The sequence below is a fragment of the Microcebus murinus genome, chromosome 18, assembly GCF_040939455.1.
Source record: "Microcebus murinus isolate Inina chromosome 18, M.murinus_Inina_mat1.0, whole genome shotgun sequence".
Lineage (NCBI taxonomy): Eukaryota > Metazoa > Chordata > Mammalia > Primates > Cheirogaleidae > Microcebus > Microcebus murinus.
This window is the reverse complement of record NC_134121.1, coordinates 51487717-51514151: the sequence shown is the minus strand read 5'-3', so window position 1 is coordinate 51514151 and position 26435 is coordinate 51487717. Positions and strand designations below refer to the sequence as shown.

At 41.6% G+C, this 26435-nt stretch overlaps 1 protein-coding gene across 4 annotated transcripts in view; it reads right to left on the bottom strand.

Annotated features, from left to right (window-relative positions):
- Positions 1–23843: 23843 nt before the first annotated feature.
- Positions 23844–26435, bottom strand: part of CEP112 (centrosomal protein 112) — a 430862-nt gene continuing 428270 nt past the window's right edge. For all 4 annotated transcript variants that reach the window (XM_075994691.1, XM_075994693.1, XM_012747355.2 and 1 more), the window contains 2 exons: positions 24816–24880; positions 23844–24010 (listed from right to left, as the gene is read on the bottom strand). In XM_075994691.1, coding sequence (XP_075850806.1) covers positions 24007–24010; positions 24816–24880 — 69 coding nt within the window. In that variant the 3' untranslated portion in view covers positions 23844–24006. The remainder of the gene's footprint in view (positions 24011–24815; positions 24881–26435) is intronic.

The window sequence follows — 26435 nt, the reverse complement described above, 5'->3', positions numbered from 1 at the left end:
CAGGGGGATGTAAATTAAAACCACCAGGCGCTAACACTACAAATCCACCAGAATAGCTTAAGTTTAAAAACTGACAATACCATGTGTTGACAAGGATGTGAAGCAATGGGAACTCAAATACATTGTTGACAAGAGTGTAAATTGGTTCAACCACTTTGGAAAATTGTTTAGCAACATCTACTAAAGCTAAACATGTCTGTCTGTCCTATGTCCTGATATTTCTACTTTGGTCCATATCTAGTGGAAATGATTATATGTGCTCACCAAAAGACATTCACATACTTACAAAAAAAAAAAAGAAAACAAAATAATATTCATAGAAGCTATGTTCATAACAGCTCTAAACTGGAAACAATGCAAATATCCATCAGTGGGTGAATGGATAAATTATGATATATATACAATGGAATACCACACAAAAATAAAAAGGAAGGAATTACAAATACAAACAATAGCATAGCTAAAATTCACAGATGTTATGTTGAACAAAAGAAACCAAGCACTAGAGCATATATGGTATGATTCCATTTATATGAAGTATAAGAACAGTAAAATTAACTCTGTGATATGATAGAAGTCAGATGAGTGGTTATTGCTGGTCGTGCGTACTGACTGGAAAGACACACTAGAGAATCTTCCAGGGTGATGGAAATGTTTTACATTTTAATCTGGTGATGAGTACATAGGTATATATTAATACATAAGTAAAAATTGATCAAGTTGTTCACTTAAAATTTGTGCTTCTTACTGCATGTAAATCATATCTTAATAAAAAACTAAACAAATGGAAAAAAAGAAAACAATCCCATAAGAAAATAATAAACATATATTTTAACTTTTTTATGTGTTTCCTTGGTCTTCTTAAACAGATTATAAATTCTTCAGCACAAAACTATGCCTAACAAACATCTATTAGTAAAAACAAAACAAAACATACACATACATGTGATAAAATTGAATAGAACCAAACACACACACACACACACACACACATCCAGTGTACTCCAAGCCACCCTGCCAAAGCAGTCAGACATATAGGGAGGGAAGTGGGGTTAAAAGATTGTTTCTGAAACAATTGAAACGAGGCTGACATTTTTTCTTTTCAGAATTTCATAGATGATTAGAAGTTAGCATTCATTCTTAACATTGTTGTTCCTTTGGCTATGTCTTTTTTCCTCTGGTGGCTTTAAAGATTTTTCTTTATATCTGGTTTTCAATAGTTTGTGATGTCCTGTGGTGTGGTTTTCTTTGTAGTATTTATTTTGCTTGGGATTCACTAAACTTCTTTGATCTGTAAGTTGATGATTTTCACCAAATTTAGTAAAATTTCAGCCATTATTTCTTCAAAATTTTTTCTTTCTCATTCTCTCGCCTGTCTTTCTGGGATTCTAATTATGCATATGTTAGAAACCCCATATTATTGCTCTTGAAATTATAGAGATTCTGTTCATTTAAAAAATATATATGTTCTCTTTTCTTCAAATTAGATGCTCTCTACTGATCTATTTTCAAGTTTACTGAGCTTTCTTCACTCTCTCCAATCTGCTGTCAAGCCCTATGGAAATTTTCATTTCAAATATACTTTTCAGTTCTAGAATTTGATTCTTTTTAAAAACATTTTTATTTCTCTTCTCAGCTTCTCTATTTTTTAATTCATTATGACCATCTTGTCCTTTAAGTCCTTGAACATAGTTATAAAAAGTTGCCTTAAAGTCCATGTCTGCTAATGCCAACATTTGAGTCATAGTGGGGTCAGTTTCTTTTGATTGTTTTTCTTTTGACTAGGTTATTTTTCTGTTTCCTTTCATGTCCAGTCATTTTTAAAATTGTACACTAGACATTGTGCTTTAAATGCCATAGACACTGGATTTTACATTCTTTTGAAAATTACGTTTTTTTTTTTTTTTTCCAAGAAGGCAGCTAACTTGATGGGAATCAAACTCTAAATTCTATTTTTTTTTTTTTTGTGGTAGCAGCAGCTGAAATATCTGCTCTGCTCTTTCAGCTTTCCAATTAGCTTTCTGCAGCTTTCTGCAGCTCCTTAGGGGTCTCCCCACATATTGACAGATCAGGGGGCAGCCAATAATTTGAGGGAAGTTCATATGTAGATTTTGGGGCTCCCCAACTATAGTTCTCTCTTTTCCTGGATTTCCTCCTCAACTTCTAGGCACTCTGTCAGCCACAATTCTGTGGCTTTCTGCTTGAGTTTAGCCTCCCCATGTCATGCAGAATGGAGGTTGCCCTTAGGCAAAAAACTATATGAATGTGACTCTCAGTGTAGTTCCCTTCTTTCAAAGGTTGAATACCCTCCAGTTTTGGCCACTCTCCAGTGCCTCCAAATAGTCTTTTTTTAAAAAAATGAGTTTGTTAAGAGTTAATAAGTTTGTTAAGAGTCTCATTGTTATCTGCCAGTCAGTTAGTTCAATACAAGCTACTCTATCATTACTGGAACTGGAACTTAACACAATCTTTATGGTCTTTATCTCCTAATCTTTTGTGCAATGAACATCTTTCTTTTGTCCAAAATAATAAGAAAAATGGTGTGAAGGTGATTCTTTTGCTTTGGAACATCTGGGGTATGTGTATAATTCTCTGTGTGTATGTGGGGGTGGGAGTGACAAGGAAGATGGCATCCAAGGAGATGCCTGGGTATACTACAATGTGAAATTCTCCTAAGCATTTGTGGGGCAGGGCATAGGGCTGAACACTGGATAAATTCTTCACAGTGGAGACCACAATATCTATCCTTCTGATGCAATAGGACCAGAGCCAAGAAAGCATTTTGCACAAAATCAGAGGTCAGCAAATGTTGACCTGAATGGAATTCCCTGCCCTCAAAGAGCTTAAAACATGCTCATAAAACAGCAGTAATAACAAAATTTCACCCAGAAGCACAGAAACTTATAGCAAATGATTCAGCCCCAAATGAAAACAGCTGTGGGGGAGTGTAGATTGGCCATTACAAATTCTACATCTGTCTTAGTCTATTTTGTGTTGCTATAACACAATGCCACAGACTGGGTAATTTACAAAAAACAGAAATTTATTTTTCACAGTTCTGGAGGCTGGGAAGTATGTCCCAGCCTGTGGTGAGGGCATTTTTGCCGAGTCATCCCAGAGAGTGAGAGAATGAGTGAGAGGGGGCTGAACTCACTTTTATAACAAAACCACTCTCAAAATAACTGATCCACTTTTGAGATAATATTAATCCATCCATGAGGGCAGAGCCATTATGACCTAATCACCTCTTATTAGGCTCAAATTCCCAACACTGTTGCATAGGGGATTCAATTTCCAACACATGAACTTGGGGGACACATTCAAACCACATCAACATCTAATCTTAGATCCATCACTAACTGGCTATGTGATGTTGGACAAGTCTCTTCCCATAATTTGGTCTCAGTTTCCTTATCTTCAAATGTAGAGGGCCTGGCCATATGACCTATAGCCCTTGCTGTGGTCATAGATCCATCTCTGTGAAGAACATGAACGTGTTTGTGGTTCACAGAGAGCAAAGGGGTCCTTGCTGACACTTCTGCTGGGGGCTTTGAACTGAAGCTCAATCCTGCAGTGTGACCTTGCTGTGAGTCAGCTCCCTTTTATACAAGGGTCCTGACATAAGGAAACTTCCAGATGGTCAGCTGCAGCTCAGCCTGGGCTTGAGATTCCCTGGGAAGGGAGCCCACTTGCTTCTTTGACCATATTCATGAGGCGAAACAGCCAATCACTAGGGCAAAAATGAGGAGGGGATTGGTGGAATCTGTTTAATCTTTTCTAAAGTCCTGGTCCCCGCGGGAGGTGAGGTGGCACAGGAGCAGTAGCAAGGATGACGATGATAAGGAAAATAGCAGCCGTTACTTACTGGGCACCTCCTGTGCGGCGCTAGGCACTTTACAAACACGATGGGCACTGGCAAAAGGTGAGGATACACCTGGGGATTATCATGGCCAAAACCACGCTGCCCTTCAGTACGCTCCACCTGCAGTCTTCTCATCTCATTCAGGGGCAACTACCTGCTTTGGGTTGCTTAGGCCAACTGTTTTGGCACCATGCTTGCATTTCCTCTCTCTCCCCCCACAGCCTGTCCACCACGAAATCCCCTCATGACTGATTTGAGCCACATGGTCTGTGACCGCACTGCTCTTCCAAACACCTAAGCTGGCCTCTCATAACAATAATGCTGTATTTACTTCCCTTTTTAAAAAAATAAATTAAAGAAAAGGTATCTTAGTTGTTCACGAATTCAATTGACCAGACAAATCCTCAAGATCAGGAGGGTAGTGGCATCTGAGGACAGCGCCTTTGTTTCTTTGTCGGCACCAAAGGGTGGCAGACACAACTGCACAGGTTCTTGCGAGGCGTGGATATTCGGGGAAGCCTTAGCTCAGGCTGGGAGGGGCAGGGGTAAGGAGACATTTCATTCATTCCCAATGCCAGTGCTAATGAGAGCAATAAAAGCATTTGCAGGAAAGAAGACACCACTTACCACTGGCAGCTCCAAGTTCACACTGGACCCTGAAGCAGGCCAGGCCCTCCACAGGCAGCCACACAGCCACACTGTGCAGAGGGGACCTCCTACCTTCAGCAATTTATCTCCCTCGTATCAACAGCCCAGACAGAGATGTGTCTCAGCCACAGTTCATAGGAAACTTCATTCCACTGCTCGTGGTGGCCACTCCCATCCACCCAAAAAGCTTCAAAGACCCAACTAAGCCTTCATCTAGTGGCCAGTTTTGGCACATTCCTTCTCCCAGGGGATTTCCTTCTCTATTCTTTATAAGGAATTCTTGTCAAGCTCTATCAAGTCTGGGACTGGAAGGTCTTCTAACCGTTCTCATCTCAGATGCACCTTGGAATCATTCAGAAGCTTTAAAAACATCCGCATCTGCCGGCATACACACTGGCCCCAGCCGAGGGCTCCTAACTTAATAGGGCTGGGTGGGGCTTCGGGCCTGGGGTGTCTTAGAAGCAGCTCGGATGATTCTAATGTGCAGCTCTGGTGAGAGCCACGGTGCCCTCTTGCTGAGCTAGTGGAACAGTCTTCGTCAGACCCCGCCACATCCCTGGGGCTGCTCCTCCCTGGGAAATGACCTCTCAGACTACTTCTTCATTTGTAAAGAAGAGGGGATGGAATCTACCTCAAAGATGAGGATACAGGGAGCAATGCCTGTAAAGTGGCTTGTCCTCAAAAAATGGATTATTTTTAATCAGAACTGACCCACACGTGAATGCTTTTACTTCAAAGCTTGCATGTTTTAGCTGGGCATGGTGGCACGTGCCTATGGTCCCAGGTACTCGGGAGGCTGTGGCAGGAGGATCGCTTGAGCCCAGGAGTTCAAGGCTGCAGTGAGCTGTGATCACGCCACTGTATTCCAGCCCAGGCAACAGAGTGAGATCCCATCTCTGAAAAAATAAGTTTGAATTTTTTATGTTGTTCAAGAGTAAATACAGCCAGGGACACGGGAACAGTCTGCCCTGTTTTTCACCTGTGTGTAAACTACAAAAGCTGAGGACCCCAGGCATATTCTAAAGGAACCTGCTTCATGATGGCTTTCAAGGGGTCTGGAAGCTGCTGGTCTCTGAGACATGCTTTGCACACTATGCTATCTCGGAGCATTTTATTTCAAGCAAAAAAAGAAATGTAACATTTTGATTCCATCTTCCGCCATGGGGAGAATCGAACTTGGAACACAGGGGGCTCGGCTTCTTTCCTTCTTGGCTGCCCTAGAAAACAGCAACATTCCACTCCCATCTCTCCTCAGTTGTTTTTCCGTCATCTCCAAATGGAAAATCAGAGACATCAGCAATGTGAAAGCCAAATCCTATGTGTCTGAGGCGTGAAGGCATCCGGTTAATAATGTCCCTGTGTGAGGACATCTGGCTGGACATCAAGGACCTGTGGGTTGCTTCACACTTTCCCCTCCCATTGTCCAAGATTAGCTACTTATCTGCTTCCTAAGATTTTGTCATAGGATCTTGGAGTTGCAAAGACCTGAGAGATACTGATCTAGCGAGGGCTTACGCAATGCGACCCCTCACCCCTGCTGCTTCCCTGACACCACTGCTTGAAGACTTGCAGGGATGAGGGGGAGGGAAGGGCCTCAAATGGTTACCCTGACCTTGGAAAGAATGGCACCGGCTGCAGCTTCCTCAGAGACCCTTTCCCCACTGCCCAGAAGACTCTCTCTCCAGACAACCGGGTGGAAACCGAGGGCCCAAGCGTGGAAGAATTGCTTGGGACCAGAGAGAAAAGCCATTTGGAAACGATGCCAGGGCTGCCCTCTTGCAATTCCCACTCCATTTCTCAAACTCTTGCCCAAGAGCAGACTCTTGCACATGCCACTTCTTTGGGACTCTGGCCACGTTTGTTCTACAAAATGTCTTATCAGACGGTTTGTGAAATTAGGCTTTGTTGCTATATAGCACATTTCCAAACAGACACTGTTCCCAGGGCCACTAAAGAACTAAGCCTTTTAGCTGTTCTACATTACAAGACACATAAAATACTGAAGAAACTAGTAAATGGACATTAGCCCAAGAGTGAGCATTGTGAAAAAAAGGCTTGGTTCATGTTACATAAGGTTCAATTAATGCATCTAATACTGCAGGTGTGCTGGGAACAAGCAACAGGGGAAAGGGTATGGGCTTTGAAACAAAAACCTTGGGTTCTAGACCTAACTTAGCAACCAAGTAGCTGATCTCTGATCTCAAATCTTTTTACCCTAGAGATTCTCAGCTTCCTCATCTGTAAAAACAGGTGGTGGTGGTGGGGGGGGGGAGGTTAATGATACTAACTGTAAGGATTTATTCATACTTTTGGGTAAATTAATGGAGTTAATGGATAGAACAACATTTTTATAAAGTGACAGTTAAATGAAAGGAAGGTGGTGTGTCTAATTCTTAAGACAATAGATCATTTATAACAAGGGGACCGATCCTGGAGAAAAATTAAGGGCTTGGGTCAAGGTAGCAAGCCAAGCTTTTTTAAATGGATGAAAGTAAAAGGAAGGAAAAGGAGGAAAAGGCTTCTGGTTGGCCACAGGGTCAGTAGAAGTCAAAACAATGGACTTGAGGGGTTGCAAGGAGCAGAACTTCTCTGTCAGCACGTCAGCCTCGTCCCCATGCTAGCTCCAAGCTCCAACTCCTGCCAGTGGGAGTCTTCTTGGGTGAAGCTAGGCCACAGGTCACTGGCCCAGCTGGATCAGGGACTCTGGGGAAAAGAAGGTCCCCTCAAGGGGGTGCTGAGATTGTAGCAGGTGTTTGGAGATTTGATCTGATGCAGCAACCAGAAAAGTGTACACAGCCCTAAGCTGCAGTGATACATGTACAGGAACCAGACCAAGGGAGGTAGAATCCATTCATTCACTCCTCAGAAAACACTGAGAGTCTACTACATGCCAGTTCGAATTCTATATCCTTGTTTTCTTTCAATGAGCTCAAATTCCAGAGAAACATACAAATAAACCAACTATTATCACCCAGTGCATTAAGAACTATGAGAGAGATATGGACACAGCTTTGTAGGACTGGGGCAGAGGCACTCTGTCCTTATGAGGTGTGGGTTGAAATGAGCTGAGTCCTGGAAAATGGGTGGGCATTAGCTAGGAGACAACATGGAAAAGGGAGCTTGAGACAGAGGGAACGGTATGTGACAATGCCAGAAAGCGTGAAGCCACATGGCCCAGCCAGAAAGCTGCAAGTCGTGTGGCAAGGCTGGGATGCCTGTGGGGGTGGGACAGGAGAGGCAGCTGCCAAGGGCCAGACTCCCTCTCTTGAGAAATACTGAAATCAGCACCTGCTAGGCTGCAGGCTCTGTCTATACAAGAATGAAAACAATACAGCCCCCACCCTTAGCGAGTTCAGAGTCCAGCTGCGGAAGACATCAAGGCAAGGACAATATTGTGTGAGTACAGTGTGCCCACCGCTGCTGCTACAGGCTCACAGAGGAAGAGTCTCAATTGTAAAGGACACTGAATACTATGATATGGAGAATGGCTTTGATCTTGATGACTGAGATTAAGGAGTGTAGGCAGGAGAGTCACAGAGTCAGAGTCGGGTTTCTGGAAGATGGGCTGAAGGTGGTGGGGAAAATGGACAGCAGGGCAGTGGGGCCGGGTAAGAAGCGATTGCAATGGTTGATGAGTAGCAGAGGCTCAGGCCGTGGCACTGACAGTGAAGATGGACAAACGGAGAGGAATCAGACAGCAGGATTTGTGGAAGTTGGTGACTACTTAGATGTAAGGATGAGGGAAAATGGGGTTCAGGAGCATGCTGGGGTTCTGATGTGGGTAACTGGTAAAGGTGATAAGTTTAGTGCTGGGCAGTTTAAATTTCAGTTGCCCATTGGGTGTGAAGTTGAAGACATCCGATAGTGAGTTGAAGAAATGGCTGTAAGTTCAGGAGAGGGGACTGGGTGGGTATCATATAAGCCCTGGGTATGGATATGATCATATCGGGAATGAGGTCTGGAGAAACTGACTTTTTTTTTTGAGATAGGGTCTCACTCTGTTGCCCAGGCTGGAGTGCAGTGGTATCATCATAGCTCACTGCAACCTCAAACTTCTGGGCTCAAATGATTCTCCTGCATCAGCCTCCTGAGTAGCTGGGACTTAGTCGTGTGCCAGTATGCCTGGCTAATTTTTTTAAATAAATTTTTTGTAGAGATAGGGTTTTACTATGTTGCCCAGCCTGGCCTCGAACTCCTGGCCTCAAGTGAGCCTCCTGCCTTGGCCTCCCAAAGTGCTGTGATTGTAGGTGTGAGCCACCGCACCCAGCCTGGAGAAACCAACATTTGGGGAGAAGGAGAGAAGCCCACAAAGGAGACTGTAAATGGCAGAGATATAGAGGGGAGCCAGCCACGGGAGAAGAGTTTAACTAAGAGAGCAGAAAGTGGAAGAAAGGCAAGTGAGGACCAACTGGGGGTGTCCTTTGGATTTGACAGCTATGTAATTCTAGCAAAAGCAGGGTTAGGAGTGATTGGCTTTGTAAACTAGTCTGCAGTGGGTTGAAAAGTAACAGAGAGGTGAGAAAGGAGACCTAAGTGTAGGCTGCTACTGCGAAAAGCTTGAAGGGAGGAAAGCAAACAAGATCTTGTCTAGTGCTCGGTGGGTGCCACATTTTAGGATGGTGATCAACAGACTGGAGTGTGCCCAAAGAGCTCCCTCGGGTTGATGAAGACTCTGGAGACCATGTCACATGGGAGCTACTAAGAGAACTGAGGATTCTTCACCAAAGATGGAGGCTGAGGGAGCACCTCACAGCCGTCCACAAATACTCAGATGCCTGGCATAAGTAGGAAGAATATGTTTCCATCCTAAAGAGCAGAATTAGGACTAATGGGTAGAAGTTATAGGAGAAACAATTTTGAGTCAATGTAAAGAAGAAGAGCTTTCGACAATGAAATGGATCATCCTGGGAGAGAAAAATTTTACCTTTTCATTGGAAGTATTTAGCTGAGTCAGGACTAGCACATGGTGATACAGGGGAGTCACCCAGAAGCAGGTGGATTTGGATGCTACTGATCCACCTGTCCGTCTACCCATCCCTCCATCCAGGCCTTTAGTCCATGAGGTGTAGGCCAGAGTGACCTTTAAGGCTCCTGGCAATCCAGAGATTCTATGAGCCTAAGAAGTTTCTAATTAAGGGCCTGCAAAGGGAGAAATCAATACTCTGCAAGTTCCACCTGTGGGCCAAAGCCTGCCTGCTACCTGTCTTTGTAAATAAAGTTTTATTGGAATGCAGACATACACGTTCTATATGACTGCTTTTGCACTACTACTGCAGAATTGAGTAGTTGCAACAGAGACCATATGGCCTCAAGCTGAAAACATTTACTTTGTGGCCCTTTATAGAAAAAGTTTGCTGAATTCTGCTCTACACCCATAAAATGGTTGAGTATATTTTTGCAAAATGATCTCCCAGTCTAAGATGTATATCTAGTTGAGATTTCTCTAGCTTATCTTAGATTTAGTGTAAGTCTTTGGGAACTGAGTTTGTAGCAGGAAAAAAAAGCCAAGCAGAGCCTCCAACCTGGAGCTGTTGAACAGACCCAGCCAGAGGAACACATTGTATTAGGTTTGGGCTGGGTTGCAGACACCGACTGTGGGTACAGGCTGACGCTGCACACTCTTCAAGCAGCTACAGTGAAAGCAGCCACAGGAGGCCAGCGGCTCCCCTCCAGAGGAAAGGGTTTCCCAAGCTGCCCAAACTTCCGTCAGACTTGGTGGAAGCAGTGCTATCCAAATTCACAGACTGTTTTTTCCTTCCGTGTCTACTCCATGGCTGACAGTGCAGTGGGTGAAAGTCCTTGCGCAGCATCATCCATCTGTCCCGGACTGCCATCCTAGAGTCAGTCTGATCAGCCATGGCTCCTGGTGTGAACGGTCATCCCCTGCCTTTCTGACCTGTTTTCTCTTCTCTGTAACGTTCAGATGGGCTCTTTTCACCAGAAAGCAGCCTTTCCTTTACTCCCACAAGTCCCACTGAAGCCCCTGCTCTTGTACCGTGGGGAAAATGAGGTGGAGCCTGCAACTGTTCCAATGGGCTTGCTCTCATGCGGTGCTGGGGGTGCTGCTGAACTGGCCTACACCAGGGTTTCTCCAATGGAACACAGCGTTCCACAGAGGGGACAAGTGGCCAGTCGCCCTGAAACCTAGAGTGTCACTGCTACTCTCCCTTGAATTCTCAGGTTGGGGGAGAGCACTTCTCTTGGATTCTATTGAGAACTCTTTTATGGAACATACTACCAATACTGCACATTACAGGCATTTACATACCACTCTATTTTTTTTTTTTTCTATTAGACTGTGACCTCCATGGGCATGGGACTTGTCCCCAATTCATCTTTGAATCAGTGCCTGACATAAAGAGGGTATGCCTTGAATATACACAGAATGAACCACTGAGTCCTAAAATCTGCTAAGTAGTGGCCACCTGGTTAGGCTAAACCAAAGGGAAAGTGGCCTCATTCCAGCTGGGGTGCATCACTACACAGTGGGACTGGGAAAAGCCTACTCATTACGTAATTATGACTGTGCCCGAATTTGTGACTGTCCAATTTGGCAAAACTAGGCTCAGGCTCTGTACTCATCTGTCTGCAGGATGCATCTTGGATGAAAACCGAAATAAGACATGGTATTGTTACAAAGCAAAGGAAGGGAGTGAGGAGTGTGAACATGAGTAGGCTGGAAAATGTTCCCTGAGTCAGCGAAAGAGAAAGGCAACTTGGGGCAAAGTAAAGCATGTAATGTAGAAGGTGCAGTTCACACGGCAGTATCAGTAATGTGGCTATGCCCTTTGTTGGGGTGTAAGGCCCAGTGATATTTGAGTGCAGCCTTTGGGCTGAATCTAAATTTTACAGAACAAATCCTTTTAATAAAGGGATTTGTTTTGTGACATTTGGATTTGGTCGAGGGGCTGCACTTGGGGATCTGGAGGGTGGTATGTGGCCCTGAGGCTGCAGGTTGCCCACCACTGGCTAGGCTGTTGCCCAGCTTCTCCTAGACAACGTGGTTTACTTCTTAGGCAGCTCTGTCCTCGGAGTGGTACCAGAGACCATTGACAAAGGATGTCTGCCCCTCCTCGGCCATGGCTGTGGGTACAGTGGTGCTACTTCTTGTAAAGCTTAAATGCTTATCTTCCCTGCTGCTATAAATAGTTCATAGTCTTTCTTTGCCGTGGATATTTGAGGGTAATTTCTGTGATTGAATCAATCATTCTTTACTCTGGAAAGCCAAGGAGCAGACACACGGATCACTCACTAAGTCAATCTTAGGAAAGGAAGTCTTCCAGAATGTTCTTGCAAAGTCCTTAATTCCACAAAAGCCATTTGCTCTGACTACCCAACAGCTCTACTCTTCGTACCCTTCTTGTGTTATTAGAATGAAAAGTTTTGCATGTTTGGTCTTTATAAAAGTTGATGAAGTATACAAAAGAATTCGTGGTCCCAGATCCACTAAATAAAGACAAATGACCCTCCACAACCTAACTGGTTACCAAGCTAGCAACAAGTTAAATTATTATTTCTCATAGGCATCCTATTATAAATGGAGATTCCATTTGTAAGAACCTGTTTCATAACATTAAAAATACCAAAAGTGGTCTCAAAAATAAAAAGCAAAACAAATATTTTCTTAGACAAATACTTATTAAAGATGGAAAGCCAATAATCAAATTAAAAACTAAATCATACATGTTCCTTTTTGAAGGCTTTTTTTCATGGGCCGAGGTGGTTGGATTTTCTAAAAATATGAGTCCAATGATGTTGAGCAGAGAATGGCATCTTCATAGCAGCATTTTTTATTGCTACAAGGGCCTTGGAATTATTCAGGTTAGAGTCATTTCTAGAAAACAGTTACTGTAGATTTACTGCACACGGATGCTCCCGAAATCCACTGAATGGTAACTGCTGGCAGAGAAAGATTCCCTTTCCCCCCTTTCACCAACTTTTCTGCAGAATTCTTTGATGCTTCTGAATAGGTTTTTAAAGCTTTCTCCTGCCCTTTGACATCAAGTCAACAGGTTCGTTTCTGGAAGTGATGACATACTGCTTTGGTGGTGCTAAAAATGCCTCCATGTTCTTACATGTTTAGCAGAGAACTGGTTCTTTTGCTACAACTACTGCTTGATTCTGAGGCATATGGATTCATCACATCCGTTTAGGTTTCTACGATGTTATCGAACCTTTTCCTATTTCATAAATGAGCCTGTCACATACTCTTATAGCTGAGAACCTGGCTCTTCACATGCTTCAAATATTTTTTGTGTTCTTCAAAACTGTGCTCACAACCAAATGAAACATTTTACTTTTAATTAAATGATTTCCAACACTATGGTGTTTCTTGATTATTTTATTGATTCGACAATCTGCAAATCACATTTACTTTTCTTGGATATAGTGATGAAAACATTTTAATATTTGAACTTTTTTTTAAAAAATGAAGTGTTATAAAAAGATCTATTTTTTTTTCCCTAAGAGTCAGATGAATCACTACCAACCTTGATTTTGGGAAGACTGATATAGGTCATAGTACATACATGTTTTGGTCATTAGTAGAGGTCTTACTCAGGTTAAGAAAAGACTTTAAAGTAGGGATAGGTAGCAAGACTAACTGTTGCATGTGAAAGGCTGCCTATACTCAATGTCAGCTGCAGATGGCATTTCCCCTTCAAGATGGCTAGAGTGATTTCTACATCATGACATCTATGTATTAAACACATCACTAATTTGAAAAGGCTGTAGTCATTATTTGCTATCTATTTATCTGGATGATGAACCTAAGGCATACAGAGTTTAAGTGGCTAGCCAAAAGTCCAACTTAACCAAAGTGTTAGAAATTGAATATGGCTATCAATACAAGCTCTTGCCTTAAGTATTGTGAACTATACATTCACAATAAAAAACTTAATAACTGGCCTAAAGACACAGTAGAATTATACTTTTTCTCCATGGGCAGAAGGCAACGAAGTAAAATTCAGCTACCCGTAGGGGCAACATCACTTTATTAATAAAACCATTATGACCAAATGAGAATTATAGTGTAATCTAAGTACATAAAATGGAATTATTTAAACTGTATTACAGTGAAGCTAATCTGAAATAAGATACCACTTATTTTTGGCCCAAACACTCCCTTCAGTTGAAGATAAATGCTATTCCCAGTTTTATATACATTTCTAGGAACAAAACTCAGGTCTTCTCCAAAATACTGCAATTTTCCTATGTTGGGATCTTCTCATTTGTTCCTGAAGCACCTCGGAGAAAAGCACATCCTACTCAGCAGTGAGTGGCAAGTAGTCTAAAATCAAGCTCATAATTACCCGTGGCATTTCTCAGCTTGCTTTTAGCCAATGCCACCTGGCAGAAGAGCTGAGAGGCTGTGCCACCATGAATCCAGCTCTGGATTTATTTGTTTGTTTCAGTTATAAAATGTGCCTCTTCCAGCTGCAAAAAGAGAAGCTGGGACCTAGTTGCAACTTTAAAACATGTCAGTATTTGGCTAGTGCACAGCCTCTCAGCTCTTGCCACGTCCACTCACACAGGCAATTCATAGACATTCCGAGCGGGGAATCCTCCTCTCAGCACCTTCATGAAGCCATGGTCTGGTCAGTTTGAGTTGACTGGATTCTCTCAACATCTCAAGGGCAGAAGGCAAAGTTGGGTTTCTTTTGCCACTTCTTTGGAGGAGTCAGCAATTCTAAAGCCTTTACCAGTTTTATTAGCTCCCTCTGCACCCCCAGAGACTATAAATTGCCCAAATGTCCTGTTCTCAATTTTCCTTAGTAGCAAAAAATCCATTTTCCTCTCTTTTCTCTAAAATTGCCCATAATATAAGCTATGTGACAGAACTATAATGTCTTGCCTTATATTCTAAGTCCCTAATAATAACTTTTAGTATTGGTATGAGGGGATTTTAATGCCAAACTATTAAAAAAAAACCCAAAGGAAGTCATTTATGGCTTCTAGACATCTTGGTAAGCATTTATAAAATTTATTAAAGAAATTTAGGGCAACAAAATGCTTTTATGTCATAAGAAAGTCAATATTTCCAGAATTTTAATAAGTTTAATTTTCCTTTTTAAAGAATTGTTTCATCTTCTGGTATTTGATACTAAAGCCCATACATTGGCACTTACATTATTCTGGCTTTAATGAAATCTTCTCTAATCCCAAAATTTGCCTAGGTAAACTATTGTTTGCTTTTTAGAGAGGGGTGGTGGGCATTATTAAAAAGTATAATTTTATGAAAAAGTACACTAACTCCAGGTTAAGGTCTACCTAATTGTCAACATAAGTCAAAGTTGATGTTTTGTTGTTGTTAAGAATAAAAATGCCTAAAAACCAATGATAATTCCAGAATTTCAAATCAGTAAGAACCAGAAGCAAAAATATTTGACTGAGTGCAGAGGAAATTCCCTCATGGAGGATCAATATTATTGCCATAATTTAACCTGAGGGCTGGTTTGCAAAGTGGCTAACTTCATTTAGCAACTCTACAAAATTTACAAATTGCTGCAGAGTGTACGAGACAAGGGCTGAACTCTGAAAAACATTTCCCTAAACTTTTGTAAATAATCCAGGATACCAATTTACATGGCCTACATGAGCTGTAATGTTTTGGTGGATTTGGTGTCCAGTGGAACCACCGCCAACTGCAAACGTATCTAGAATCAAAGGAAGGAACCGTGCCTACAATCCCTAAGGAGCTCTCAGGGCTGTACATGTCTGGGAGGCCCCACACCCTTCAGTTTGGACCCTCAAGGAGTTTAGATGGTTTTCTCTAATCCATGCCCATCCTGACTTCTTCCTCAAGGGAAGATCCCCAGGACTTTATCCTCTTTGAGGCACCCTGTGTCTGACTCTGCTGGCCAGTCCTCTCTCATCCACTACTTCTCTTTTATAAACTCTTTTTACTCAGCTTCCTGAAAGAATGGTGCACTTTCTCCTGGTCCCCTCTTGTCCTTCTCCCTCTCCTTTTCTGTTCCTCCCAAGCCTTTCCCCTTCTAGGTGAAACCATCAGCTCTCCCAGCATCAACTCTAACCCAGATGCTCCTGATTGACAAATCTCTGGGCTCTGATCTAGGTTTCCAGTTATCTGACGAAGCTCATTGTGTCTAAACCCAAACTCATCCTTCCTCCAACCTGCAAACCTGTGCTGTACATCTTCTGAGGCTAGAAACCTTGGCCCCATGTGTTTCTTTTTCTTTCACAATGATCTCACTCATTCAGATACTATGGTGGATACTGAATCTTTGACCTATTTTCCATTCACAGAGAAATGCTTCTCTCACTGGGGACTTGGACCAATTTATAGGAATACTGCATACATTGCTTAAGTTTTTCTCTGCCTCCAGCCTCTGGTCTCCTTTAATCTATGCCATCTCATGCTGTTGCTAGACCACTGTTCATATAGCAATTCTTGATGGAGTCATTCCCCTGCTCAAAACTTTAATTGCCCCTGTTGCTTATAAGATAAACTCCAAATTTCTCCTCATCCATGGAGGCAGAGCTTTATAGTGGAAAGAGCAAAAATGAATGAATCAGACATATAGGAGTTCCAATTTCTGCTTTCGCCAGATATTAGATATGTGGCCTTGGGCACATTTCCAAACTTGTCTTTGCTTTAATTTACTCCAGTATAAATAATACTTATCTCATGAAATTATTGAGGATTGACATAAAAATAGCCTTCATTTATTGAAAATTTATTGCATGTTAGACTTTTTTTAATGTATTTATCTTCATTTAATCTTCATAACCATATCAACTATTTCCTCCATTTTCTAAGATAAGGAAAGCCAGAGAAAAGCTAAGCACCCTGCCCAATTTCCAAGTCCTTAACCGACCTGTGCTGAGGCCTCTCCCAGTGCTGTAGGTAGTCAGTACATGCAGTTCCCTTTGTCTTCTGTAATCTGACTCCGACACACCTTTGAAAGCCTCTCATGCTACTTTTCTCCCAGCGGTTGTAATCAAGATGATCAGAATTACTTTGCTGGCTATGACTCCATCTAGAAGGACCTTCCCCACATTCCTACCTACTGAAATCCTACTGCTATCCCAAACTCCAGCTGAAGTGTCATTTCCTCCTATAAGACCATTTCAACTGTTACTGCTTCCTTGGAACTCTCATAATATTTGGCATTTTTCTTATGTAAAGATCATGTTCTCTCTTGTATTATCATTTTTTTTCCTTTTCTCCATATGTTTTATTTTCTTTCCTGAATCACACATTCTTTCTGTGCAAGGAGCATGTTGCCAAGGTCTTATTCATCTTTGTTTGCCTTTTAGTCCCCAGTTCAGTCCCTGGGACAGATGAGGCACTCAGCAAAGGTCTGCAGAATATTTAATTTTGGGGAAAATGTATTCACATTTTGGAGAGTTGAGTTCAATCTACAGTTCTGCATGAAAGGAAAATGCTTCTCGTATGTTAGAGGTGATATCACAGGAAGAACAATAATTACAATGTGAGATGGAGATGGGGCCAATTAATCTTTCTTCTCTACGAGTAAAAAGGCAGAGACAGTGAACATTACATGGTTTTAGGCAAAGTATCTAACAGCAGGGGCCAGCAGTAGGAGGTCTATTTAGGTTTGCTATCTTAATTAGCCTATTTAAAAAAGATTTTTGCGACTATAAAGATGTATGGATTTGCTTTTGAACACACACAATACACATAGATATACACACACACACAATCCAAACAAGACATAGAAATGGCTTTAAAAGAAAATGCTTAATCCACTCAATTTATATTTCAGTTGCTTCCAAATTCACATGCCCAAATGCATAAATAAAAACACAGAAGAAGAAAATCAGATAACACAAGTGGGAACTCAGTCAGAGAAAGGTTCCCTGACACGGTAGGAAATATCACTCTAGGCAGAAAACGGCTACCAGATCCTTAACTCTGAGAAGGAGCAGGTGGAGACACGACCAGGCAACGCCGCCGAGGCTGCACGCAGCACCCACTGCTTCCCAGCGTGGGGAAATATTGTCATTACAAACACAGTGATCTGCAATGCACCAAACGATCAGTTCTGAAAGGATTTCACACGGGATTGTGACACTGCAGTAGCTGGGAACCATCACAGGGTTCAAGGGAAACTGGGCTAGAACCCGAGTTGACACATACCTTGAGGACAACATCAAAGTTGATGTCAGGCAAGTGACAGCTTGGGTCACCTCACATGAAGCCATGCTGGGAAATGCAAAGCTCGGTTTGGAGAAATCGCAGTCGATGTCAAGACGTTTCTTTAAAAAGTGCAAGATTCTCAGGACCTTCTGCCATCCTGTTAGGGAAATAAGTCCTCTTCCTCAGGAAACAGTGCCTTTTCTACTTTCCTTTCACCCTCACTCTCAGGCTCTGCTTGCTGGACAGAGCTGAACTCCAGTCAAACCAACTGTTTCGATGCTTTTGAAACACCTGTGGATCCCGAGGCTGGACGAAGGGCCCGGTGACCGCAGTGTAGGATGCAGACGGGTAGATGGCAGGAAGGCAGCCCTGCCGTCCGCAATGGGCTTCGCTCACATCGTCTGTCCCTGCCCCCAAGGCTCGGGCTGGGAGGACGGAGATACAGGAGGGGGACTGAGAGGCAGGAATAGAGATAAGTCAGCTGCAGTGGTGAAGAAGCTAACGGGGCAATTAGAAGGCTGATTCATTTGTTTATCTAGATGATGATGCTGTACTTGGTTAAGTAGTTTTTAAGTGTTCTGTGGTTCAGGAAATCTCCTCTCACAGGCTCATCAGTCCACATCCTTCCATGTGCCTGACAGTTCCACGAAAGAAGAAAAAACCATTCTAAGCACAGGGTACGGATTTTGGTGGACCTTTATAATAATACATTTGCTAAGATAATTACGATAAACAGTGCATACCAAGCTCCAAACAGAGAAGAGTTGAAAAACACATTCAACTATGGTTGCTACCATCCTTTGAAAGAATCACAGAGGAACACATGGTCTTTTTGAATATCCCTACCTCAGGGATTCCCAAGAAGCGTTTCCAAATCCCCAATTTAACCTGTGATTCTAGAAATACAATCTAGATAACAGAATTTTTGAACAGAAAGTAATTCTTTTAGCAATCACTTTGGTTTGGGCTTCTCTCGTCAGTATTTCACAGAACTCTGTATAATAAACTATGTGGGCCACAGAAAAAGCTCAAAACTATTCCACAGATCAAATCATTTTAGGGAATTCCAGATTAAAGTTAAATAGTTTTTTTTTTTTTTTTTTAACCAGGGGATATCACAGATTAAAGAGGGCCACCATTTTGCTCGGGTCTATGTCTTTTACCCGTGACTCTGGGCAGGCTCTGTCTTTGGGGGAACATAGAAGTGATGGTGTGCCAGTTTCAGGGCCCAGGCCTTAGGGGGCTGGAGACTTCCATGTCTGGTCCCTTCCCAGGCTTGCTTTTGAGGGCTTCTCACAGCTGTCAACCAGGGGTGGGGAACCTGTGGCTTCAAGGCCACATGTGGCCCTCCAGATGCCCAAGTGTAACCCTTGACTGAATCCAAACTTTTAATCCTTTATTAAAAGGATTTGTTCTGTAAAATTTGGATTCAGGCAAAAGGTTGCACTCAAGGATCCAGAAGGCCACATGTGGCCCCAAGGCCACAGGTTCCCCACCCCCATGTCTCATGAAACCTAGGTGAGAACAGCCTAACTGAGCCCAATCAACCCTCTGTACCAAGAGGGATGGTAATAAATTATTATCTAAGCCATTAAGTTTTGGTGTGGTTAATGTGCTACCTAGCACAGAGTTGGCAACTCAAAACTATTTATTAGATGAATGAACGAATGAGCAAGTGATGTAAACGTGAAGCTTCACGAGGGCGATATAGCATGCCACATTTTCTAATTACTACTTCTGAATACTCTGAGATAAATCATACAGACAGGGCCTTATGGAAGACTAGTTTGAGAAACACTAAATGAGAGGACTGAAATGGTACTACTTGGGAAATATTGGTCTAGTTACACCCCTTTATGTTTTAGATTAGAAAAGTGAGGCACAGACAGGTGAAGAGAATTGTCTAAGGAAATAAAACTAATTGGTAGACTCTACCTATGAATGAATTTCCTTTCCCAGCTAAAGTAAAGGGGTTGTGGACACAATCGTTCAATCATATAAGCCCCCCCCCATTTTTTTGAGACAGTCTCACTTTGTTGCCCAGGCTAGAGTGAGTGCCATGGCGTCAGCCTAGCTCACAGCAACCCCAAACTCCTGGGCTCAAGCAATCTTACTGCCTCAGCCTCCCAAGTAGCTGGGACTACAGGCATGCGCCACCATGCCCGGCTAATTTTTTCTATATATATTAGTTGGCCAATTAATTTCTTTGTATTTATAGTAGAGACGGGGTCTCACTCTTGCTCAGGCTGGTTTCAAACTCCTGACCTCGAGCAATCCACCTGCCTCGGCCTCCCAGAGTGCTAGGATTACAGGCGTGAGCCACCACACCCAGCCATATAACCCCTTTTTAACTAATTAAATAGATCAGGCTTCTCACTAGGTAGCCCTCTCTTTCTGTTCATGATAAAGTCTTTGTGTTCAACTAGCTCTTTTCCAAGACACCTCCTTAAGTGGTAGACTTCCAAAGAGGATATAAGAATATTTATTAGCCTGAAGTCTAGACCAGGCGTCCTCAAACTACGGCCCACGGGCCACATGCAGGCCGCCTAGCACATTTACCCGGCTCTCTGGGTGTTTTTGCCGTCGCTGCCTGTCCTGCTTAGCAGCCTACTCGTCACCGGCCCATAGTGCACACTCGCTAACGGTCTGAGGGACAGTGAACTGACCCCCTGTTTAAAAAGTTTGAGGACCCCTGGCTGGACTAACCTTCAGTTCTCAAAACATTAGAATCTATAGCACATCTTGCATCTTTGGTTTTAAAACATTTGCCTGATGGAAATCCTTGCTTCCAACTGAAATGTGTGGAAGAACAAATTTTCAACTGAACTAGATATTGGTTTACTTAGTTAAACCAATAGTTAGTTTTGGTTTTAGTTAGTTAGTTAATCTGAAGGATCCAGACTTTAAAATTTCTTCAGTCTTATGCTACAAATTTCATTTCTCTTCCTCTACAACAGAGATAAATACTGTGATCTGAAGTTTGATTCTGTTTTTAAGATAATATAGTGAAGAATTTTAATACTAGCCAGGTCAAAATCTGAGGTATTCACCTTTTACTTTTCAAATACCATACAGCTTATGCCATAGCTCCCTAATCAAGTCTCCAAAGCCAAGAACCACTTCGATATGAGTTGAAAAAAAGTTTTATCTAATTATCTTCATTCCCTACTTTGAATTGACCAACCATGTATCTTTTTCTGGTTTTATCAAAGGAGCTGCCAGGACAAAAGCACATCCAATTTTAAGTAGGCTTTAGTTAGCAGACTTAAAATTGATCATGCATTTTAGTTTCAGTAACTTGCAATTTCTACACCCTTTGATAATTCACTTTAAAGAGCAAACCGTCTTTAATGACAAGGCTTAAAAGAAACGACCTTTCTGAACAAAATATGAAAGCTCAGAAGAGATAGTTCTTTTAAGGAAACTATGAATTAAAATGACCTTGTGTTCTGAAACTTTTCTCCCACCATTTTTGATGTTTTCCCTTTCCTTTTTACTCTTAAAAAGAAAGCTAAAACACCAATGCCTTCTATGGACAGTGATGTACTTCAATAAGAGAGCTGTTAATTGTTAATTCAAACTCATGGTTTCTTCTTTCTGCACTTTCTCTGCAGATTCCTTTAATGAGGTTGCTCACCACTATAAGCACATACCTGTTTCTGAAGAAATCACCTTTAATATATGGCATTATGGGATAATGTCTGAATCTGAGCCATTTCCTTCAAGTCACCATTAATTCTTTTGTACAATCTATGAAGCAAGTCCATCATTCTGTGTTCCCTCTATCTTAGTCTTCCTTTCTTCTCCATGTGCCCTGATGGCTGCCCTCTGTGGAGTCCCTTGTTGAGTGAGGAGTTTGCAAAATCAGAGGTCAGACCCCTGAAGGGGCTCACTGCCTGATGATGCAGAAATGTTGGACTCAAACAAAACTGTGACATATGCAGATGACCAAGTAGCTAACTTTGCTGTTAACCTTTTTTTCCCTGACCCCCAAACTGGATAATAACACACACCAAGAACACTAGGATCCCAGAGCACTGCTTCTGCTCAGCTTCTTCCAAATGCTTTATCAGCTACTACCTGTTGACAATTACATGTCGAAATAGAAAAAGCACAGGTGGATGACTCAGGTACGCAGCCAATAATAACAACTTCAGATGTAACAAAATTAGGTACTTGTGATGAACAATTGATCTTCCAGCAGATAAAAGAAAAGATGAAATCTTAGATGTTTTTATAATAAGGCATGGTGTTTATAATTTATTTCCTGAGCACTGGCTTTTTCTCCCAGTAGCCATTTCTATACTCAATGCTTAACTCAGTAAGGAATTTCAAACATGCCAAATGCAATTTTTCTTTCTCTTCCTTTATCAGAGAACGTTCACAAAGACATTAGTGTCAACCACCCATTCCTATCACATCCAATCAAACTGACCTAAAGTTTCATTCCATTTACTTCCAGACATACATGACATGCTTCAGAAGGGAAACAGGATCTGGGTAGTGTCAAAGGTTCAGCCGTGTTTGTAATTTCATAACCCTTGAAATAAGGAAAAGAAAGAATGGCAGGCAACTTTCCAAAACACCTACTGATATTTACTCATGGAAAACAAATATTCTTGCGTGGGAGTTCCAATTCTAGCAAACAATACAATTCACAAAGTATTTTCAATTCAAGAAGTTAATAACCTTACTAATGAAATCTGTTGAGCTTCAACCTGTTTTTCATGATCTGTATAGAAGTACTTAACATTAATCATATAGCTTTAATCTTTCCCTTCTGAGTACTAAATCATAGTCTGAGTACCAATTGTCTTCATTTGTTAGGTGGTTTTAATAGCATCTGCTACGATTTTTATTTTCCCCAAATATTCTTGAAACCAGGGCTATAATTTATCATATATGCAGGAAAAACCTGATCTTTCAAAGGACAGAGACTTATACTCCTGGAGAAGATGTTGGCGGTGGGTGGCTGAGCCTTAACAGAGTGGTGGCTCCGCAGAAATGATTTAGTGCAAGAACCCAAGGCCTCCTACTATGGCCACAGCATAGCTGTGTTTATGCTGATCCTCATCCTGGCTTTGGAAGTGGCTGTAAAACCTGTTACTTCCTTATCATTCTCATGTCTCAGTTACAGTACAAAAAAAGGGTAATTAATCCTTGGGCAGCAAACAACAGACATGGGCGTGGGAAACAGAAAAGAATTTTGAAAAAGTGTAAATAAACTTTTTGTCCTGTTCTTTTACAGTAAACCAGATGATTACAGCCCTGCCCATGGGCCAGATTTTTAGAAAGTGCCCCAAAATGCCCATGGCATGCATCACAATGAAGTCAAATGAATTTGAAGCACCCATTCACTGCATTTCAAAATTTCCTTGGCAAATCAGGGTTGACCAATCAGCCTAGAACTGCTTATCAGCATTCAGGTGGGGAGAGGGACCCTGACTTCAACATCCACTCATGGCAGCAACACCATATTCTCTCAACAAGGAGGTGTCCACATGAAAACAAGATCAAGTAAAGCACATTCTGTGATCACTTGCCAACGTGTTGTACCCTCATAACATAACCCTACATTTTTAGGTTCTTTAAAAGATTATCGAATGATATTACAATGAAAACAACCACCATTAAAAGAGAGATCAAGAAAGGAATAATAAAACCATAGCTGCTACACAAAATTCTTATACCATTCTGCCTCTGGAGTTCCGGGATGAGACGGAAGACCAACATGACAAATACTTGGACTGATATCAAATGATTCAGTGATTTTATACTAAACACCAATTTCATGCACTAATTATAGATTTGCTCTTTGACATGACATAAGGTATGTTTCCCCAAAGTACAATTTGAGATAGTATTTGCTAGGGAAAAATACCATGTATATGTCACACTTAGCAAATGAGGTACAATAAAAAGTAGAAATAAAACTGATAAGTATAAAATAATGTTTTAATAATATATGAACACAAACATGGAAACAATGTAAACAGGTTAAAATTTTGGTATGATACTACAAACGTGATCTTGATCCTATGCAATTGGTAAAATGATGTGCAAAAGCATTAACAAGACATACCACAATAAATCATTTCTTTCCCCAATATAAGCAATTCTCAGCACATACTCAAATGCACACAAATATGGAAATCAGAAATAAAGGAATGTTAAAAAATAACTTAGACAGACACAAATAAAACCACCCCATTAGTGTGTGAATGATGCAAGTTTTTATGATCTTAATTACATTTAAGTATTTTAAAATGCCACTGATCTCACAGTTACTTTACAATATTCAAATCTTCAAACCTGCTGGAAGAGATCTGCAGTGCAGCCTGGACAACAGCATCCACTGCATCCTCTCATGAAGTTACCTGAAAACCAAAAACCCCAGTTATGACTTTTTTTTAGGTTTAATAGGTCTGTCAGTCATAAAATAGGTTGCAATTCTGGAGAGGTTGAATAGGGGTTAAAAGGATATTTGATATCAAAATGTCATCATTTATGTCTTTAAGGGATTAAATCTTACACCAAGCAAACAGAATCTTTTAAAAGGGAATTATTCACAAGCTCTTTCCTTTTAATTCAATGCCAAACTAGTGGTTCAGTCTTTCACCACACTAACGGGAAGGGTGTTTGATGGAATCAGAGCAGATAAACACAATTTATGTCAGTGACATCCCTGAGAACCTTTGACTGAAAAAGTCTTGTGCATCCCTAAGAAGTGTGTGTGGGGGGCACTCAAGTGTTGTGACATCACTGAGCCACTGATCTATTCTGGTCTGGGGAAGAGTGCCAAACCCCGAGGGGATAAGGACTTTGAAGATGTGAGCTATCATAGCAAGAATTGCATCATCTCACTATCTTAAAGGATGATAGTGTCTCCTCCACCCTGCAACTGGGCTTCAAGACAATGTCTTACAGTGACTACGCAGGTGAGGCCTGGACTTGCCATGTCCCTGCAGATTCTCTCATCTTGCTCTGACAGTCCTGACTAAGCACTGTGATTAAAACAGGTGGGTGACTTCTCAAAGACATGCTATTTACTAAAAATAAGTCTTTTCTTCAAAACTGATACTATGTCTAGGCATTTTAATAAAGACTTAAATGTCAAATCAGAAGACTCACAGGCACAGACAACACAAACTAATCAGAAGGCACTCTGCTCCCAGACCATACCTTCTGCTTTGGTATGTAGTCAGTTCTTCTTGAAGGATGGTTGCTCTCTTTTGCAGAAAGTTAACCTAGAAAAGACACCTTGTATGAGAAGAGGTGAATGTGGCTTAAATGTCAGTATCATGCAAATAGTACGGTAAGATTTTATTTAAATTCAGACAATTTTCTAGCCAACACTCAGAGGATTTGTTGAATGTCAGTGATGTGTTTTTACATTTGGTCACATCCCATACTTTCTGAAAATCCCTCAGAGACTATAGAACAATGTTCAAATTCTTCTTTTCAGAAGCCCTTTTGATCTGGCCCCATCCTGTCTTTGTGGCTTCATCTCTCCTCATGCCCTTCCTGCCATCGCTACCTTCTACAGCACATCTTTCACATTTTCATGTACTGTTGCCCTTTGGCACGAGCCATTTTCTGTCTTTGGAATGCTTGGATACCTATCTCCTATTTGCCCCCCACTCTTTGGTTCAAATGTCTCCTCTTGTCTCCTCCCAAACTGCTCCTCACCTCAAGCAAAGCCAGTGATCCCCTCCCTCTGTGTTCCTGGTCTCTACTACTGGCACTTCTCACACTGCCATGTAGTTATATGTTTTCATATCTCTCCTGCAAACCTGAGAGCCCTCCTGGGGCAGGGATGACTTTTTTCTCTCTCCACCCCCAGTTTCTTTCATAGGGCTAGGCATGAAGATGGTATTCACTTGCTGTTTAATGAATGAATGAGTGAGTGAAAAGGAAATTACTGCTTTGTGGAAACCTCAACCCATCCTGGGGATTCCCTGAGGTTGAAATGACAGTATTTTGTAGTGGAGAGAGCCTGACCTTTGTCTGGAGTTAGACCAACTTGGGCTGAATTCCTGGCTTGGCATCTATGGCTCTAGGAAAGTTACTTAAGCTCTTGATGCTTTATCTGTGAAATGGGGTTACTGAATGGGGTTATCTGTGAAATGACAGCTACTGCCCAAAGTGATGAGGATGATGTGAAACAACTAATAGAAATGGCCTAGCGCAGAGCTCATTGAAGGCACTACTCCCAGACTTTTACTCTTGAAGGGCTGGAGGAAACTGGGTTGTTCAATATGTTCTCTTAAATCAGACCATTACAACACATTTGATTATTTTGAAGCATAAATTTCTATACTATTAAAGATACCTACATATCCAGCATGAATTCAAAAGCAAATAAAAATGGTTTGAGGATAACTTATACTATGGCTTAATGTAATCGAGAGTCAGTGGTATTTGATCATTTCAGAATTGTTTACTCTTGCCTCTTTGGTCTGAACTGAAACCATGGCAACGGCTGATTCTGAAACATAGTTATAGTTATGCAAGACAGTACAGCTAACAGAATAGAAAATATGCTTAAAAGAAGAGGAAAGCACAGTCATTTTAAATGGGTGCATATCAAAGTGGTCCCCTTGGTTTTGCTTATTTCTGTATCACCCTGGTCTTAACTTTATCCAATCGCTCAAGTGACCCATAGGACAATTGATAATTTTGACAGATGCAAGGATTACATTGATTCAACTTCCCTCCCCCCACCGTGCTTTGCAATTGGAATTCTAACAATTTTCAAAAACACAGGCACCTGTGCTTTTAAACTACATTTGCTCACTGTAT